General features: G+C 46.6%; 1 protein-coding gene across 1 annotated transcript in view; it reads right to left on the minus strand.

The window, feature by feature from the left end:
* Positions 1 to 20,070, minus strand: part of FGFRL1 (fibroblast growth factor receptor like 1) — a 348,512-nt gene that overhangs the window by 6,201 nt on the left and 322,241 nt on the right. Inside the window, exons 3-5 of the mRNA XM_069632169.1 lie at positions 8,156 to 8,236; positions 6,691 to 6,975; positions 3,201 to 3,554 (exon numbers count right to left, since the gene is read on the minus strand). Coding sequence (XP_069488270.1) covers positions 3,201 to 3,554; positions 6,691 to 6,975; positions 8,156 to 8,236 — 720 coding nt within the window. The remainder of the gene's footprint in view (positions 1 to 3,200; positions 3,555 to 6,690; positions 6,976 to 8,155; positions 8,237 to 20,070) is intronic.

The raw sequence follows: 20,070 nt of genomic DNA on the forward strand, positions 1-20,070 counted from the left end.
CTTGCATGGTGCCAAGAGGTTCATGGTGGGATTATATCAATATTTTCTACTCAGCAAGGCGGCCACATGACATTGGCTAGTCAAATAAGATACTGTAACATTTACATTAGCACTACATTGTTTAGTCTTTAAAGTCTCCTTAAGAAAGAAACCCTTGGTTTTCATTTTGTTGAGAACAATACACCGGAGAACTTGAATATCAAGTTGAATATCAAGTCACACCAAGTGCCACAGACCCACATAGCAGAGTTGGGGCAGCATGGCGGCCTCTCTGCCAATGGATCGCTGGACCATCTGTGGCTTATACAAGATTTCAAAATCCAATAGATTCATTAAAACTCCCAAAAGTATTAAGTAAGGGTTGTAACAAATTTAAAAGAGAAACATTGAGTAGACTTTTTAGTTAATGACACTTCACGGTATTTCACCAAATGGTGCCTGGACGTCACTGCGTTTTAAAATGTGATAAAACTAGTTGGTATTGAGATGTGACATTTTTGTAATAAATATACAGATGAAGTTGGTCGCCTACTCTCTGATTTTGGTGGATTATCAATGCAAGTTCTCGTATTTCTACATCTCCATCGAAACTCGAATAAATTTGGAAAACCTGGTGCCAGATTAACCAATATTTGATCCGGTGCAAATAATTGAGCAAACGCAACGTGCACGGGTCTTGCTTCTCGTCTAATAGGGAATGCAACAGGTGAGCCCCAACGGAGGATAGCACAGGGGCAATGCGCTGGCCTTGGAAGCGAGACCCGGTTCGTATTCCGCATCCGGGATTAGAAACCAAACCCAGGTACGTTATAAAATAAATAAATAAAATCCATTATTTTTCTGCAAAAAGGATAAGAAGTCAAGCAAACCGGGCTTGCTCAAATTATAGGTAGGTCAGCATGAAAGTGATCATGTTTGAAAGCTTATGCATCACATGCCAGTTTTACCCCAGTGACTGAGGTTGGGAGCAAATGAGAGCTCAGTGGCTTTTCTGTTAAAGTAAAAGGCTGCTTTTGCAAACCGGTACGCGTAGCAGAAGACAAATAGGTTTAGTGTTCACTAGATACAAGTACTGAGCAAATGCATGAATGAATGGGAGCAGCAGACCAGAGAACAGCAGATGTATTCCCCGATGCACGAGTTTAAGAGCATCTCCAAGTGGTTGGAGTACTGCATCACAATCTTAGCTAGGGTTGTAGTCCATGCAATGCAAGGATACCCCCAGTTTAGGCACAGTGACAAGGGTTGTGCGTGTAGATTTATCAAAGTTTGCTACCAGAGCCTAAATCACCAGGCAGGCCGGGCACACACACTTTGCTCAGATATTAAGCAAATTGTTAATGATCACACTTCAGCTTTAGAAATCCTTGCTCCTGGGGACTGGGAACAGTGTAACCAAAGCTGCCAGTAGCTCTAGGTTGAGCGAGGTTTCACTTCCATGTCCCACCATACACTGCAATGGGTGGGCCGGAGGTCACCTGCACGGGGGACTCTTGGATGATGGGGTAAGCAGTACATAGCAAGACATCCCTCCAACACATGGCATTCTAGAAAGCTTTACATGAAATTGCACTCGATTGGCTGTTCTGAGCAAATATGAATGAGTTTGCAAATATAAGGCCTGCAGGGTATATGTTTACCCTAACAGATACGAGATGCGCGGCACCAGAAGTGTAAATAAAAAATGTAATCCGCAGGGATTAAGGATTTTGCAAAATTGGCCAATACATTTCCTCGGGTAACCTTTAGCACACCCGGAGTCAGATGTTGCTGTTGCAGGTGTAAACTGCTGGATAATTGAAAATATAATTTAGGAAGCATAACAGAGGAATATCTTGAGAAGTAAATATAGCATTCTGCCAGTTTGGCACCTTATAGTAATATTTATATTTCCTGCACGCTGAACCAAACACCTTTGCATGTGGCACATTATTAATCACAAATAAACAAAAGTGGGACGATGACAAGCGTCGGGTGACCACATCATGTTGGCAAAATAAATGCATCGGGTACTTGAGCAACAATGGGCAGGTCTGCGCGAATCAGACACAAGCCGATCCCGGCATTGGGGTAGAACGGCCCACATCGGCAACCGTACTATTGACCATTTGGAGATGAAATGCAAAATGATTTGAAACCTTTAAACCTTGATTGAATGCAATACTAGGAGGAGTGGACCTAGCCTAACCTGGCTCAAACTGAAATGTGGGGATGGCTCTAATGGTTCTGAATTCTGGGACAGTGGTGTTTAAGTAAAAGTGGGAAGAATGTGATCCTGGCATTTTTATGGGAGCAACAACTGGTCAACTGGTTTGAGCTAATGCAATCTGAACTACAGAAAATTGTGACACTTTTCAGCTCACTTTTAATCCACATGCGAATCACCTCCATAAGTGTTCAATTGTTTAGGACTAGCGGTACCACCCGCCGTTGCCTGGATATGCACGTGGGGGTCTACTATAGCCTTGTGTATGTTTCATTGTGACATAACTTCTTTTTTTTTTTAAATTGCAAAATTGGCAATCTCCCGGAATCGCCTATATTGATAGCACAGGGCAGGGCCCTACTCCACCTCTGTGCAGAGGCTAATGGGTGGGGTTGGTCAAATCAGTATCGCAGGTACAGTACACCCCTGAATGGTATGCCAACCTTGTGTCCTAACTTCCTATTTTTGGGATAATCACAATCGCAATCACCCGAAATTGCCTATACTGATAGCACAGGGTCAGACCCCGCCCAGTACAGGGCGAATGGATGGGGTTGGTCAGAATTCACCATTGCCAGTACACCCCAGACTGGTACGCCGACCTCTGGCCAAAATTCAAGCCCTCCAACTGTTGTGGGGCTGGAAGCAACAATCTCAAAATCGTCAATCTCCCAAAACCACCTATACCGATAGGTTTGGTCAAATTTCACCATCATCAATACACCCCAGACGGGTATGCCGACCGTGGGCCAAAATGTCAGCCCACAAACTGATATGGGACTTGAGCCAAACCCGAACATACAAACACACTTTCACACATATATATATATATATATATATATATATATATATATATTTATAGATGGGTTAAAACCAATATTTAAATGATTCAAACGACAATTAGTGTCCATACTTGAACTTGACCTTGATAGTCGAGTAACACGATGTACATTTACACTGACACAGATAATTACATAAGCCGAGTGATGCTCACCTGGTAGCACTGTCAAGAAGGCACTTCTAAAGCTGTAACCCATAGTGTTGGCTCCAAGGCAAATGTACATGCCAGCGTCTTCCTCTTTTGCCCTCGTGATCATCAGTTTGTTGAGGTAGGAGCCGTCAGGTCGAGACCAGACCTCACCGGTGGGCAGCACAACAAACTTCTGCCCTCCAACATCGATGGTGGAATTGTACTTGTTTTCTGTGCCATATTCCACTCGCTTGAGCCACTGGATGACCGGCTTCACGTCGCTGCGAACCTTGCACTGGAACGATGTTGTCCCACCCCAATCTACCGTCGTGTTGACGGGATGGGTACCGGTCAGAATGGGCTTGGACCTCGTCCTCTCTAGCAAAGAAAAAGAAAATTGTTACAGATATTGGTGCATTTCTTGTGAGTCCAGTTACCCTTTAGCACAAAACCAACAAATTAAAAATAATAGAACTTAAATACAAAAGTACATAATTGAGAAAGTGGTTTAATAGGAAAGCATGCAAGACAAACCGTTAAAAATAGTCTAACCAAAAACAAAAAGGACAGAACAACTTAATACAGAGGCAGCTAAAGAGAAATCCCACCTGATATAAAGTATATATAAAAACAAACACAAAGCTGGATCCCAGACAGGATTAGTGAGTGGCGGGAGGTGCACTCTCTGCCCCTCACTTATGGCACATAAAACCAAGCCTCTGTGCTGTTACAGAGGCGAGTGGCCCAGTGCAAAAATGCATAACATCACATAACCCCGAGGCAGTGAGGGACTAGCAACCATTGTATCGATTCAGTGTGATCAAAATGCAAAGCACGCAATTACAGGCACTGTTTTGCACTGGTAACACTGTTCTCTAGCAAGGCAGATCTGTTGGCCCTATACTGCCGCATATTTATATACTTATCAATCAATCCATTATTCAAGTCATTGGGTGCCATACTATCTTTCACTACCATTACTTTTGCAAAACTAAATCACGGAGCGCCACCTGAACAAAAATTAAAGAAATTACTGAACCAACCATGCAAAAGAGGCTCACTTGGGTGCTGTGCGAATGCAGGGTTTCCTCGTTGAAAACAAAATGGCGTTACTTTTCTGTTGGTGAACAGAATGCTGGATGCCATTTCTTACACTACAGGACTGCACATGGGTTGGAGGCAGAGGTGGAATAAATAAGGAACTCCTTAAATTCTAGACACGACTGAAGTCGAGACGACGTCCTGTGTTTTTAAAGAATTTTAAAAAAGTAAGCTCTCTCTACACACACTTACGCAGGCAGGACTCGAACCTGGGTCCCGCGATAGAAAGGCGACACTTAGCAACAAGCCAGATGAGGTCGGTAGCAGAGCATGCTTAAATGTCTCCTTTGTTGACTTCTTGTGACGTCATTTCCTAAGGCCTGTGTCAACCCCCTAACCCCCCACCCCGGAATTTGTTAATTTAGGACTCGAGACCTGGTACAAAGGGAGAGTATGCTCATCCTGAAGTCTGAGAAGGAAACATTGTAGGCTCCGCCCCTTCTGTAGTTAATCAAGGCTGGAACGTTACGGGTTCTTCGGTGGAGTACCGGGATGCTATTATTATATCTGCAGCCATTCTCAGAATGTGTTCTCAAAAAGGCGCCTCTGCCCTTCTATGGGTGCCTCCTGCCAGATACAGGATCAGCAGAGTGATTCAGCCGAGAGCAGAGCTCTGAGATTTGGAGTCAAAGAAGCAGGTGAGGCGGGCACCGGAAGCTCTAGACCACTGGCTCAGACAGGATCTGGCTGAGGAAATGTGATAAAGCCTAGAACACGCTCCAGCCCGAGGCTCAGTAGTTATAGACTGGCAGGAACATGTGTGAATATGCGATGATCCCCATGTCTGCCCCCGCTGCAGGCTGAATGCTAAGGGCCAAAGACCAGGTTTGCGGACAGAAGATACAGTCTGTCCCGGACCGGTTCTCTCCTTGTTGCGCTCTGCTCAGGGAAGGGAGAAAATGGCACATCTGACATTAGGATGACGCCTGATGCACGTTCCTGTCTTGCTCCTGTTTTCAGTGTAAACACATGTTTCTAGTATCTCCCCCCACAGCTGTCTCTCTATTGGCACCAGATGTCCAGCAGGTTTTAAATATTCTTATGGCAAGACGAGCCTCGGGCACACGTGTTTCCAATTCCTGTCCTCCAAACGGCACACATCTATCTGTCAGTGGCATAAACACAGACACAGGCCCCTCCAGACACAGGAGGACCACCTGCACCCACTTTGCCACAGTCGTCTTCTACTGTAACCGGAAACACAGCAATGGGTCCCCAGATCCACATCTCATTGTGTCCGACCTATTTCTAAAAATGGTAAACAAAATGGATGCTTTTACCATGCACCTTATACAATGTCTAGGATGTATGGGGTTCATAATGTAACAGCAAGGACGCTGCTGCCACTGGAGCGTGAGGACCAGTTCTCCCCGTCTCTGGGCTCAGTCACCTTTATAGTGATTGGTTGAATCTACAACACTGAGCAGGACTCCATGTCCAAGGTTCCAAACACTACATACCATCATTTACTCTAACGTCTTAAATAATGCTACAGCTCATACCCCAAACACAAGAGTTAAGGTGGTCGCTCCTTCTGAGCTCTGGAGACCACTTTGTGTAATGCTCTACCCAACACTTAAAACAAATGGAATATCACGTGTAATCCATAATACTCCTGAAAATGTGTCTCTTCTAAATAGAGAAACATAATGCTACTGGCTGTGCTGATATTCCTAGCCCTCCTAAATTATCTCCTACATTAAGCGTTTCCTTGAGCAAATATGCATACCGTGGTCAGATATTAATGTTGAGCTAAAGGTCTGAAGCCTATGTTGGACTACACCTCCCACGTCCCTCACCATTGACTATGCGGTCTAGGGCTGATTGATATTGTAGTCCTAAACATCTAGTGACCAAAAAGTTGCAGACCCCTATTGCAGACCTTTACTTCATCAAGATGGGCTCCAACAACGATAAGCAAAATTACCATTGGCCATATAGATCCACGCTTCCTTAGAATTCCGCATATGAGACTAGCGCAAACATGGAAACAGCAGAATGGGAAAATATTGTGACCCTGTAAACACGGATGCACCTTTCCAAATTGACCCTCCAAATAAGCCATCCCTCTAAAATTACAGGGGACAATTATTTCCATATTAACCAAATTGGATATACAAAAAAGGTATTCAATTATAATTTTGTGAATATTCACAAATGAAGTCTTACTGAGGGATACATAGGCACATGCATGAAACAGAAAGCGAAGGTGATGATGGAGCAGGCACCAGATCGAATTGGTATAAGAATTAAATACCAAATTTTAGCTAGGGTGATCACTAGGAGTGATAATGAAAACGCAAGTCCAAATACAAATACACTCTCCCACCAATTCTCATATCACCTCTTGCGAGGAGCAGGCTTTCATTGACAAATGTTGTGCTCTTTTACTGCGACTGCCACTGGTACTTACGGATGACTTCCACTTTGTATGTGGCGTTGATTTCACCCACTTTGTTGGAGACGCGGCAGGTGTACTTCCCGCTGTCCTCTGGCTTCAGATTCTTCAGGTTCAGAGTCCACTTCTTTTTTTTGTTCTCACCCATCTCTTGAGGCGTGAGAGGTTTACCATCTTTCAGCCAGGTGATGTCGGGCCGAGGATTCCCACTCGCGACACATTTTAAGCGGACCGAGCTTCCAACTGGACGGGCAATCACCCTACGCCGCATCTTAGCTGGTTGTGTGAACCTAGGACGGGCTAGAAAGGAGAATACCCATCAGCAAAGCTGCAAACCTTCACAAACAAAATGTCAGCATGCCATTTACGAGTACATGCAAGGTAACCTTTCCCTCCTATCGCATATTATTGCGGCTAATAAATGTGTCCTCCATTTCAAAGTTAAATGGCAGTCTGAAGATGTTGTTTCACTAAGATATCAAGGGCTATTTCGATTCTAGATAACGGACACTACCTTCAGTGTGAAGGATATGTGTCCGTCTGATTTAAGAGTATCATAGAATATGGCCTGGATACCATACCATACCCAAGGATTCATTAATCCAGTTGACCATTTACAAATAGTATCTAATGGATCAAGCCACATCATGTGGATTTTTGGGAGATTGAACTTTTAATGCCCAGGAGAAGAGAAGTTCTACTGGTTAAATGTATTAGGCATCACAGGGGCAGCAGGGACCTGTGGAAACAGCTGGAGGAGCAGGTGTTCGAGAAGGACCCAAGTACTAGGTGCACACCACGGTGGCTGAAGGAGGTAGATGAGGCTATATAGACTTTGGAAACGGGTCCCTGTGCCAATCATCGAAACTCCTCACATTTTGGGACCAAATAATCAAAGAGTCTCTCTCTGCGGTATCAAAGCCTGGAAAGATCTCGTGTTGTGGAAAGCAAACAAGACTCATTGTGGAATATTGAGAAGGTAAGACTCTTTCTTTCACTTTGACCTAAGCTGCCCGAGACACAGACATTTCAGGACGGATTAATCACTACTAGCAGGATCCAAGCCAGCTATGTTTTCCTCCTTCAGTTCCAGCTCCTTATCCCCAACCACCAAAAAAAAAGAATCCAGCCGAGATGTATTATTTAGAACCCCAATTATTACCTTAACCATCAACCACAAAAGTCTACTGAAGGTGAAAACAAGGATTTGGAGTCTCCACGTGGCGATAGGATGGGGCAAGTGTGAGGATCCCTGCACCAATACTTCTGTGTGTCTTTAGTTGGGTGTAGCAGAATGCATGAACAATTAAAAGTTGAGATATAGATCACATTTCGGAAAATAGTTCAGCTAGTAAAAAATAGTCAACAGTCCTGCTTAATGCCTGGGTTAAGAATGTATCTGACAAACGGAGGGTAACTGAGAACAGAGTGCAAGCACGCTGCATGCAAATGCAGAAATAAACAAGTAGAGTCTACTTACCCCACTGCTTTCCCGACAGATCTTCAAATTCGGCAATTGAACCTTCTGGGGGCGGACTGTCCTTTCCGGCACTTGAATCATCTGGGGGTGAAAAAAGAGAAAGATTTTAAGTTTTTTCTTCTATTACAATGTAAAATGTTTGCTAGATGGGGGACTACACACATAGGGCTGTACATGGATCCCAACGAAAAGATATCAAAACAGTAATGGCTACAGTCAATCCAGGATGCAATTAAGAGTACAAATCATATAACATAAAAAGGGATCAGCCATGGAGATGAACGAGGATGCCAGTGGGAATTAAAGGAAGAAAGACTAGGACAAGCTTGAGGTTTTAGGTTCCGCTTTAAACGGGATATAGGAACAACCATTGTATTGCAGTAGGTTAGTGTTTCAAGAAAGTGACAGCAGCTCGGTCGAGGGTTTTGGATTTCGTGAAGTGAGGCACCTCAGGTCACAAACTGTTTGCGACTTCAGAGCCCCATGGAATCCTCTGATCTGTCCAGCTTCTCCTTCAAATGGTACAGAGTACCAGCACGCCCAACCCTATGGGCAAGCCCAGTGGGTTTCCATTGAAGATGGGTGGCAGGCAGGTGGGGTGGTATGGTTTAAGAGTAGTTGCTTCAGCAAAGGTGGGATATGGTTGAGTGGACGTGACTTCGATAAGAGGTGGCGGCTGCATGAAACATCGACTTTAGAGGAGCAAGAGTAGATGCGGGCTGGCAAGTATCTACTTTCTCGAATCAGTCCGGGAGACCACTGTGCCCACCATTTTTTTAAATGCACCGATTTAGCGCAGGAGGGGAGAGTAAGATGCCCTCTCCTGGCTGGATTATTAATATATTTAAGGCAGAGTAACCTCAGGTCATGGAGCTTGGGGGATGCTTTTGGATGATGCCTCACACTCTGCGGATCAATTTTGTTCTTACTGACCCAGACCTGCTCAAAGTAACGACTTGCTGATGCTGCTGACGTGGGCTGGTTAGCTCGCATGCTCTGTAGCCAGGTCTTGGAACCCAACCACATCACAATAAGTGCACCCAAGCAGTGATGGCAGAGATGCCAGGGATCATGCCTACGCCAGAATGTGCCATTCTGTACATGGAAACTTCTCAATTTCACCTGGATGCTCTGCAATGCATGTGAACAGGTGGATCAAGGCCCAGTCTCCAAGCATTGGACAAAAACCATAATGAAAATGGCATTCCAGAAATACTCAAAATATTCTCATAGCTCAGGAGGTGAGTGAAATGTGAGGGGTAGAACGAATGGTCAGACTCCACCTTTGGATTCTGCACCATCGGTGGCTTTCATTGGGGCCTAGAGGGGTTGGCATTGGCTTTCCAACCCCATCCAAGTGGCTGTGTGGATCCGGCCAACTAGACTGGCTGGAAAGCAGTGCATCCTGGAACATTTGGGCACACTAAACGTTCTCTGGTGCCCTTATTGGCTAGTCCTACTCCCAGCTCCCTGATTGGGTAGAAAGGCTGGCCAGTCTGAATTTAATACGACCGGGCAAAAGTCAGTGGCTCCCCTGATCTGAGAACACCCCAAAGCTCTTGTTCCTGTGAACAAGGTCTGATCAGCATGCCTACTCTGCAGGAAACATTTATAGCTTCATACGTTTAAAAGGTGTGCACCTTTTATACTTCGACATAGGGAATGCTTCAATACTGGGTTATTTTGCAGGTGTTCACATTTAGTCTTCTGAGGCAAACATGTTTGTGTCAGTGCTGGAACTAGGAAAAATGCATTGGGGGAACCCTCTCATCCTTGGAGGGGTGGGGCCATGGTGGAGGAATGGGTGGGGCAAAGGGGCGTGGTCCCAGGTCAGGTCACGCAATACAGCAGATCTTTATAGAACCCAATCCTGGCGATTTGCATAAAAGCAAAGAGCATTATGGGAACATGACTAGTTCCACAATTTTAAATTTAAAACAGGTCTTATTGTGATTCAGTAAGAAACCCTTGAGAAAATAATAAAGTTAGTGTCTGCAGTTTTTTATTGGTCACACTACTCACCATATGAAAAACATGTCTCTACATTGCAGGACATATATACCAGTCTGGACAGCTACAACAAGTGTGTGAGGCTTTGGCTGTTTCTGTATTCAGTTGCCCATACCTAGTATATTGAAAGTGTCTGTTTATTGAAACGTGGGTTGCTCATGCATGTGATAACGTGGCTTCAGGACAGTTGTTGCTGGGAGTCTCCGGTTCTGAAGCAGAGTGGCCACACACTCGCACAAGCAACCCACACCAGGGTCAGGGCTGCAAGCAAGGTGTGACTAAGGCACAAAAACGTTCTCACCAGTGAAAAAGTGGCCCGCAGTTGCAAATGGCAATCCATTAATTTTGTGACTGACTGTTTGAGTAGTACCCAAGGGGGAGGTTTTTGAAAAAGTGTGACAAATTGTGCATTTTAAAGAATATTTATTTGGTAACACAGGTCAAAACTACTAACTGCATGGTGAAGTAACTTATCAGATTGGCCCAAATGGACCCTAGAAAATGGCCCACTGACCCATCCTAGCATTTTGTGTTTTTCGTTCAGGCATTGCCCTGTGGGCCAGTTCGAGCCTGGCAGCAAGACATGTTTTGCCGTAGCCTCGTTACGGCGCTGGTTTATGGGAAGAGGGAGAAAGTTTACACCCCTTGTCCCACTCAGCTGCCCCCCCCCCCATTCACCAGTGGGACCCCACAGTAAGCTTCCATTTCCAGGAATGATGGTGCGACAAACGTGTGGAAGGGCCTCAACAGCATCACCATGTGAGAGTCTAACATGGATCCCAAAATGATTCCGCGCACAATTTTTATAAAACCGCCCTTTAAGGGTTCATGTCGGCAACTAGAAATGAAGATATATTTAAGCACTGCTCAGAATACTCTTGCTCGAGCTACTCAGAAGAGGAGGCCCGGTGCCTTCACCTTGTTTTCGAGATGTACGTTAATACCGTTATCGACATGCAAGGCAGTGCCCGCGGTAAAATGCAACTTTGTACTGTGGCCCCTCCCAACTGTATTTCGCAGTCTCTCAGAACAAAGAGACTGTCTGTGAAAGCTCATAAACTGCTTTATCTCCACATCATCTCTGCCGGACCAGTAAAAGGTGCGGCAGCCCCTCCACCTCCGTGTTCAGGCCAGCCCCTGAGCTACCTCGCGTAAGTGTCTGATTTCTGGGCTCCCTTTAAAACCGGCGCGGACACGGACGCAACGTTCCGGCCTCAGTAAAGTCACCAAATGCATCAAAGGGCCTTCAAAACAAAAGCCTGAGATTCGCGCTGTCAAGCCAGCTTTGGAAGCCCTGTGCAAACACAGGGACCGCAGAAGCTGTCGAAAGGCCGCTTGTCCATTTATAATACCCGGGATATCGGGAAATGGGCAAAAAAGCTCAACTTTAGGGAGCATAAAAATGGCACGCAGTCCTGTCAATCCTATCCTAATCCTCCCTGCAATGGGTACAAAGGGCTGAGCGCAGGTCCTCGTGTTACAGTATGTCAAGCCATGTGGCTGCCCCACCCTCTCAGTACATACACGCATACACACACAGCAACTGACTGCCATTCCCCACATCACGTGGCATGCTGCCAAGCCTTTCATGTGAGCCGCACGGCCCCGGCGCCCTTTGATCCTTTTGAAGATGGCTTTTTGCTTGTTATTCAGCCAAATCCAGAACCTGTGCAGTGATTGACAAGACACAAGACCCCCGCACCCCCTCCCAGAAAATCTTAGGAGTTGACGCACTACCTCAAGCTCAGTTGGCCTGCATGCCTTCTGCATTGGACAAGGGCACATGCCTCCAGCATTCGGTTTTCCCTCTGACCTGAGAAGTGGCCATTTTGGTTGGCCGAACGACCACATTGCGTGCACAGAACGTTACACGCGCTTGGCAGGATTCTGGACGATATGCCAAACATTTGCGCGTGGCGTTCTTGTGCATTTTCCTGTACGTTGCACCACTGCCAAAATCCACCCGCAAAATAACTCGGAATTACAAAATGGAGCATGGTCGAATGCAAGACTTTCTTTCCATTGCTATTGATATTTTATTTCTATCACACTCGTACACAAGTGTTTCAGAGCGCGACCAAGCAAGGGAGGGGAACAGGGAACAAAACAATGATCTTTCTAGGCCTAGTGACATTAAGAGCGCCCAAGTACATGGGGGGTAGGGGCGAGTGCATGGAGGGGGAGAAGTGCAAAGGAGAAACAGATAAATAATAAATAAATAATGAAGGCAACAAACAGTGGTAGTGCAGCCATCAATTGGCAAGTGCTAGGCTTAAGGCAGCAGACAGTGTAGGTCTGATAAGTGCAGGAAGAAAAAGTGGGGGCTGTATGGGGCTGTATGGGTACAGATACAGACCCCAGTGCAAGGGGTGGACTAGTCACAGCCCAAGAGGAGCAAGGAAACTGTCTAAATAAAATGGCTGAACTCACTTTCCTAGTAGGTTTTGGATCGCCTATAAAACACCTTGGGAATCTGGAAGGACTGGATTAATTTGAAGGAGAAGTACGATTAGTTGCCAGCCATCAAGGTAGTGGAAAACCTCAAAATGCCACATGTTTCTAATAGAAAATAAAACCTGCAACATCAGGATGTCATGTACATTTTCATAAAAAGGTTTCGAAGGGCATGACTGATTGATAGGGTCCATTATGGTGGTAATGGGTTTATCCCGAATCTTCTGAAGAATAAAGGGTGCGCTAGAGAGCCTAGGGTGTGAGAGCAAGGAATGATCTACGTCAGTTTCCTGTTCCAGGGAAGATGCTTGCATTAAAGGCAGTGGTAGCCTCAGGAGGGGTGTTTATTCTGCAGGAGGCAAAGCCTGGTGCACACAGGAGCATCTGGGCCAAGCCGCAACGGTTCCATCAGGAGTCTGATAATGGCAGGGGTCTACGGGAGTTTGAGGTGGAGGCTAGTACCCACTTCTATGCCATAGAAGTTTGGATGGGATCCCCTACTCTTGGGTCTACAGTTGGTAGAATCTATGGCATGTACCAGGAGAAATGAACACAAAGGGTAAGGAGACAGAAAGGATACATTAAGTCCTGACTCTTCACCCCACAGACCTAGGGTTGTGACAAATCTGGGAAATGACAGTGGGGTGAAACCTAAAGGCCAAAAAGAAGAGAACACCAAATCTCACTGTGGCAAATCAACTTCCGGAGGCACCAGTGGTCCAGGGATGAATATCGGTTTGTAAACTATCAATCAGCCCCATGCCTCTAGTACATCAGAAGCGATCCGAACAGATTGGAAACGCAAGCAAATTCTAAACCTCCTTGTCCAATTTTGGTAACGTGGATGGAACGTTAGGCTTATCTCTGCAAAGTCGTGGATCGTTGGTTAGTTGCAACACAGCGAAAATACAATTACCCAATGATAAAAGGGACTGACCCATCAAGGTTGGTAGGGCTGCGGGTGTGTAGGATTGAGGAAGTGGGAACGGATGCAGCACGATTTGCAACATTGTTTACCATGGTGTCGGAGAGGGGGTTGGACAGTGTGATGTCGCAACTGGAAGAGGAAAGGGTCACGGCAGGGAGAGGGGCTCCCCAGGTGCCAAATGTAGGGATGGCTAGGGGCAAGAAATGGGCAGGCCCAGAGGAAAAATGTCTCTCCCAGAGAGGTGTTTCCCCCATTGAAGAAGCACTAGGTGCATAGGAGGGGGGCAAGAAAACAGCAGAACACGCAGGGTAATCCCAACACCTTTGATGCTGGAGGCCAGTCCTGTGAGGCCGGAGGTCCTTCCTGCTGTTGGGAGGATGGTTCTCGAGTCACCAGGCCACAGCACGACAAAAACAATACGGGGCGCAGTGAAGTCAGGAGAAAAGAACACCAATCCAGGGTCAGTCAATGCCATTGTACCTGTGGGTGTGCGGGTCCATACTACAGGAGCCCATGGGCTGGTGCTACAGGCATACCCAGGACAACCTAGGGCAGTTGCAGCACCTCACTATGGTCCAGGTTGGCAAACCACTACAGGGGTTATGAGTAACACACCACACGGGAACAGCCCCCAACAGGACCGCCTCATACAGGCGCACAGTGAGAATGGGGGGGCAGCAGTGTAACAATCCATGGCCAGGGGGTAACTGCATGGAGGTAGTGCCCGGGGGTCAGAATTATGTGGCCCCCATCCCGTCCACTTCACATTCGGAGTCCGGGCATACTGGCGGAACAGCACAGGGGTTGATGCATCAGGTGCATCCTTGGCAGACAGCGGGGCACGATGGCGACCACCCTACAATGGGAGCTGGGGTACTAGGAACATGGTCCACACAGCCCATGGCAGCAGCAAATATGGGAGGAGCCGAGCAGGCAGGGTTTGTGGGGGGGGGGGGAATTCAAGGGGCATGAAACTCAACCGGAGTGGTCATCCATGGGGGACACAAGGGCTAATCCCGCACCTGTCTTGGCACAGCCAGGTAAACCAACTTGGCACATTAGACCAGAATTGGAAGGAAAGTATGGAAGGAAGGAGAAATTTGTGAATTTGTTCGCATTGTTGGATTATTCTGTGTCTGTCTGAAGAAAATAAAGAGCAAGGTCGAGGGCAAGGAGTTAAATAACAATAGGGAATTTAGCCACAGGCTTTGCAATATTTTCAGCTGTAATGGTGGAAAAATACCCGGAACTGCATCCTATAACCTTTTCATACTTGCATTTCATTTAGTAAATGTACAGGGAATGTGTACATGGGGCATGGTTGAATTACGTACGACAGTGGGTTTCGGAGTTCGAAAGCAGGTAGCATCCGCGTGGACTGTGGCACCAGCGCTATTGATCTGTGGGCGAGTTGCACTATGGTTAAACCGAATATGAACAAAAAGTGGAACCAGGGGTTATCCACATCTGGGCAGCCCATTCAGATCAGCTCTCAAAGAGGGGACACAAAAAGGGGCTGTTGGGTTTATAAGAAAGCCTGTACTCGTACATTTTGTGGGGTGGTCAGTTCGCCCGAAGTGAGCTGAATCAATAGGACCAAAGATAAGGAGCATAAGTAAGGAATATGGCCCCACAAAACGTATCAATAGATTGCCCAGACCGGTAAGGGTGGACCTTTTGTGGTTTGGGGCAAATGAGTACCAAAAGATTGATGATGCTAGGCTATTGGTAAAGTGGTCGTCTTATGGTTTCCAGATTCCAGTGCAGTGTTTCCCTATTCCAGAGATTACGACGGATTAAGTGTCTATTGAAGAACAAGGTTGAGGAGGCAATGCTAATGCTAGGGTTACCTTTAACCAAGGACAAAACAGAGGCCCCAGGGACTACTCGGACCTCTGGGAGGTGGCATTCCACTCTTCGCCCCCAACCCCCCATCATTTTCAATCCCCAAGAACATCAAAGTTCTGTAGAGTTGCCTACGGCCTAAGAAGGTAACATAATTCCCAGCGGCAGGGTTTTTTCTCGGTCCATAGCTGGTGCCATGAGTGGGATGTCAGAAAGACATCCGCATATGAGATTCTCCAAAGAGGTTATGGGGGATCTCAGAACATGGGACACATTCCTGGCCGGCTTCAAGGGGGTTCATATATGGCCAAAGAGGGTGAGCACGATTGTACCGCTCGGTCTACTCATGGACGCAGCGGGCGGTGTGGGTTTTGGGTCCATTTTAGGGAACAAGAGGTGCACCCAATGCAGGCCCCCTCCCAGCTGGAGTGAATGTGGATTGAGACGGAGCTTTATGTTTCTTGAACTATTTCCAATCATTGTGGTACCAACGGTACGAGAGAGCGACATGCGGGATAAGAATGTGTTTCGGTGTGATAGTATGTCCGTGGTGCTAGCCATTCACACTCAAGGAGCTGCCTGCCCTATGGTGTTGAGATTATGGAAATAACTAGTGTTGTGTTTCCAGTACAATATTCATTTTCAGGCAATCGACGTACTTGGTGTGTTTAATAATGCTCCCATTGCTCGGTTTTGTTTTAAGCAGGTGCGTTATAAATGCCATATCGTATTATAAAATGCAAGAATTTCGGTGTGGTCTTCCAGGCGCAGAGGAGAAGATGGCAGCATTCCAAGAGATGCTCTAGAGGCTTGGTGGCTTGGTGGTCGCCTTTATTGGGGCTTTCTGGATAGGGGAGTCTGTGAGGGCATCCACCTGAAAAGTCAGTGGGGGCTTTGCACGCTCTGATGTAGTCATCTTGGAGGAGGCTACGGTGCATTTATGGGCGAGACAGTCAGACAGACCAAGAAGGTAGGGGGTCAGGGCATCTTTAGACAGTGATGGGCAGATATGCCCCATCAGGGCAACGGCCGAGTTGCTCTCAGTAAGGGGGTGGAAGAACAGGGTCCTTTGTTTCTACACCAGGATGGGTCTGGGGTGTCACATTTCCAATTTAGAAAGGTGTTCGAAAAGGCCTTAGCTGTGGTGGGACTCAAAGGGCAAGGGTTTGCCCCTCAATCTTTTCGGATAGGAACACTGACCACCACCGCGGGCACAGGTATGGAAGGGGAATGAATGATGAGGATAGGGCAATGGAAGTCTAGTGCATTGAAAGGATACATTAGACCACACTTGTCATGTTGAGGAGGACAAGTGAAAGGGAGGTTAGGGGGAGAGAAGGATGAAAAGGTGTGCTCCATGTCTATTTGGTCATGGTATTATCTCGGTCCCCTAACATCCTTCTTCTTGTTATACTCTAGCATGCCGCCAAGTAAGGTGGAATGGATTATTGGACACTCGTTCATCAAGAGGATGGGGGGTGCTAGGGGGAAACAAAAAAATACCAAATGGGAGATTTGGCTGAATTTCGGCCGTTCGAAAGTTCTGAACTACCGAAAAGTTTAACCAAATCCCCCATTCAGTGGCAAGGGCTGCGGGGGTTTCCCTGCACCCTTGTTGACTATACTGTGAGTGGGGGTTTTGGGGGTGTCCCCCTGCAGCTGTTCTGTAAAAAGTTTTTAAAAAAGAAGAAAAACAAAAGGAACGGACACTGCTGTGCCGGTTCCCGATCATGGAAAGGGAACAGGCGTCGTAGGGACACAGCGAGTCAGCGCAAGGTAAATAGGGGGTGGAGGCTAGGGCAAAGGCTAAAATGTTCAGGGGAGAGAAGACAACGTTATTTTCTGAGAAAAAACTTTCGGTCTTTTCTCAAACATTTCAAGCAAGGGCTTCCAACCCCAATCCAGTGCTAGGTGTACTGAGAGGGAAATGCAAGGAAGTAAGCAACTGTTAACTGACTTGGTGAGAGTAGTCAGCTGCCAATAAATAGTTATGTTTATTCTTTTTAAATTGTGTATGTGTAATAAGGTTGACAGGTAAAATTTTGAAGGTTTGGTATGATCTGCTGTGTAAAGAATAAATGTGGTCGTAAAGATTTTCAAAAACTGGTGTCAAGTGTTCTTCCGCCTTTGCAAGCTGCCACTTGCTGAGCCCAGTGCCAACAGCCACTTCCCAAGGTTATGTAACATGATGTTGTTTTGTAAAGCAAACTTCTGCCATTTTATATAGCTTTGCTGCACATGGTTCTGTATGAAAAGAGGGGGGAGGGATTTTCAGTGGCATAATAGGAGGTGTATTTGCAAAACCTGTTCTTGAGGGTGCACATTGGAAGTACCTGGGTCTGGAGTATGAATTTGTTTTTTATGGGTTTGGCTGAGACTCGTGTGTAGGTCCAAGATTTAACAGATTACAGCACTTTGGGTCTGGTTAGCCATTGATGTGGGTGGAGTGTGGTAGGGCTAAAAAGGAGACCTTATTTATAGCTCAGCTAGCAAACGTACCCGTTCACCGAACACTTATCAATTGTTAAAAATCAATGATGCTGTAGGTCGCTGTTCCTATTCGCTTATCGCTTGATGTGCTTTGCACCCTGAAGTAAACTGCACTGAGAATGGGCACGTGTGGCTGGCTGACATACTCTAGAGCTGATGTTGGGGGGAGACGAGAGTTGGTGTGCTGCTGCATACTGGGACCTTCTGTGCCCTCTCCCCACCTGTTGCCTCACCGTGGAGTGGTGCAGTTCACTGTGGTGCATTGTAGTGGAAATATCTTAGAAAAGGTGCATCCTAGGACTTTGAAAAGTTGTGTTCCTCGTGCGGGACTGGTCCTTCTATGACCAGATTGATTAATCAGGGTGAGCATCAGTAAATGAGAGGGACTAGGGAGTTCATATTTTACATCCAAATAGACCACAATCTTGCCCCAGACAAAAGAGAAATCCATGCAAAATTTGGTAGAGGTGGGTTCAACGGTGTGGATTTGTATAGCCGGACAAACAAACACACATGCATGCATTCCGCTTTATATATATAGATTAGGGTTGCTGTGATAATGGCAAGGACTGTGTCTCTGAGGAATTTGTGTTTACTACAAGGTGGTACATCTTAGAGGGGAGTGCATTAGGTAAAGATAAGAGGGGAGTAAGTGAGATCTTACAAGGCCAAATGACCTATGATCCTCCCTTCACTCCTAACACTGGCTCCTTGCAGACTGGTCCCATTTCACGTTATCACATTGCCAATCTATCCCTCTCTCAGTTCTGCTCTCTCTCTCTCTCCATTTCTCTATCCCTCCATCCCCCATATTCCTCCATCCCCCACCCTCCTCACTTATCTCCCTCCATACCCATCTCTCTCCAAGATGTCTCAGCAGGTTAAGTGCTTGTTGCTGTGATCTGTGTTTGATCTGCAGGACACGGGTTCAAATCCTGGCAAGGCCAACTCAGCCTTTCATGCTTCAGAGGTTGATAAATGAGTACCAATTTCGATTGGGTAATAAGAGTCATGTATGTAATGATGTCCTATGCAAATCGCTTTAAAGTGCTATATAACAAAAACAAATTATTATCGCTCTCCACCTATAACGACCCCCCCCCAATCTCTGTCTGGGAGTTGGTTGGCAGATGGTTGTGCACTAGTCTCAAGTGTGCCACACGAGATGTTTGTTTACATGTACCACTTCCAGGAAGGGTTGGCAAATATGATCAAAGAGTGGGATGCTGCTGTACCCAAGTGCCCGGAATAATGCCATCAGTACCACGCCCAACGCAGAAGCTAGCTCCCCTGCGCGCTGCAGCGGGGCTGCTTTCACCGCCCACAATGCTTGCTAGGCCTGTCCGCGACTGGCCTCGGCGGGACCCGGTTCGGAAGCTTTGATGTCAGAGGTCTTGAAAGTCCCAGTTTCACAGATGATGCAGCTTTGCATAAATAAACACAGCGACCTTTGAACTGAAGCCCAAGAACGGAGCCAACTTCAAAGTAAGAGGAAAGAGGGGGGAACTGGGGTGGCACAAAGAGTTTCATGCATCATTAAGGCAGTGCCTGCTCCAGAGACCGCGCAAGAACAAGGGGGTTAAATAAAGAAAGAGGGGGGTGGACTGGGAAAGAAGGAGAAAATGATGTAATCCAGCGAGGTTTGAATAATTAGAATGAGCGACTCCCCCCCCCACCCCCCACCCTCAGACGCAGGTCTAAAAATCCACCCTCCTCCCAGCGCACAATGTCACTTTCCCAGCGATGGGATGTCGCGTGTGCAGTGAGTGGGGACGCCGTGCTAGTCCCCCTTTACAAACAGAAAAGGGACTTCAGAAGTCCCAGGGAGCAGTTACAAGACAGAAAAAAGGAAGAGGAAGTAAAAAAAATCAGGGCTGGCGAGCAAAGCAGGGATTGGATACTCTGAATTATCGCATGGCGAGCGGCAACATGCCATCCTATAAAGGGGACTGGCATGGAATCTATGCAGGCCGAAAACAGGGGGACCCAGAAGATGAAAGCAGGCTCCGGGGGGTGTGGGGTGGTATGGCCCCTGGGATTCCCTCAAAATGCATTGAGGTTCAGAACCCGAGGCGAGCCATGAAATGCTAAACACTTCTTTTTCAGGGAAACGGGCAGAAACTGTTGGCAGATGGCAAGAGGCGTTTAAAACGATTGTCCTCGCTTGTTGGTGGAGCCAGGGCTGGTC

The sequence above is a fragment of the Ambystoma mexicanum genome, chromosome 6q (assembly GCF_040938575.1).
Source record: "Ambystoma mexicanum isolate Mex_15411 chromosome 6q, UKY_AmexF1_1, whole genome shotgun sequence".
In the NCBI taxonomy this organism is placed as follows: Eukaryota; Metazoa; Chordata; class Amphibia; order Caudata; family Ambystomatidae; genus Ambystoma; species Ambystoma mexicanum.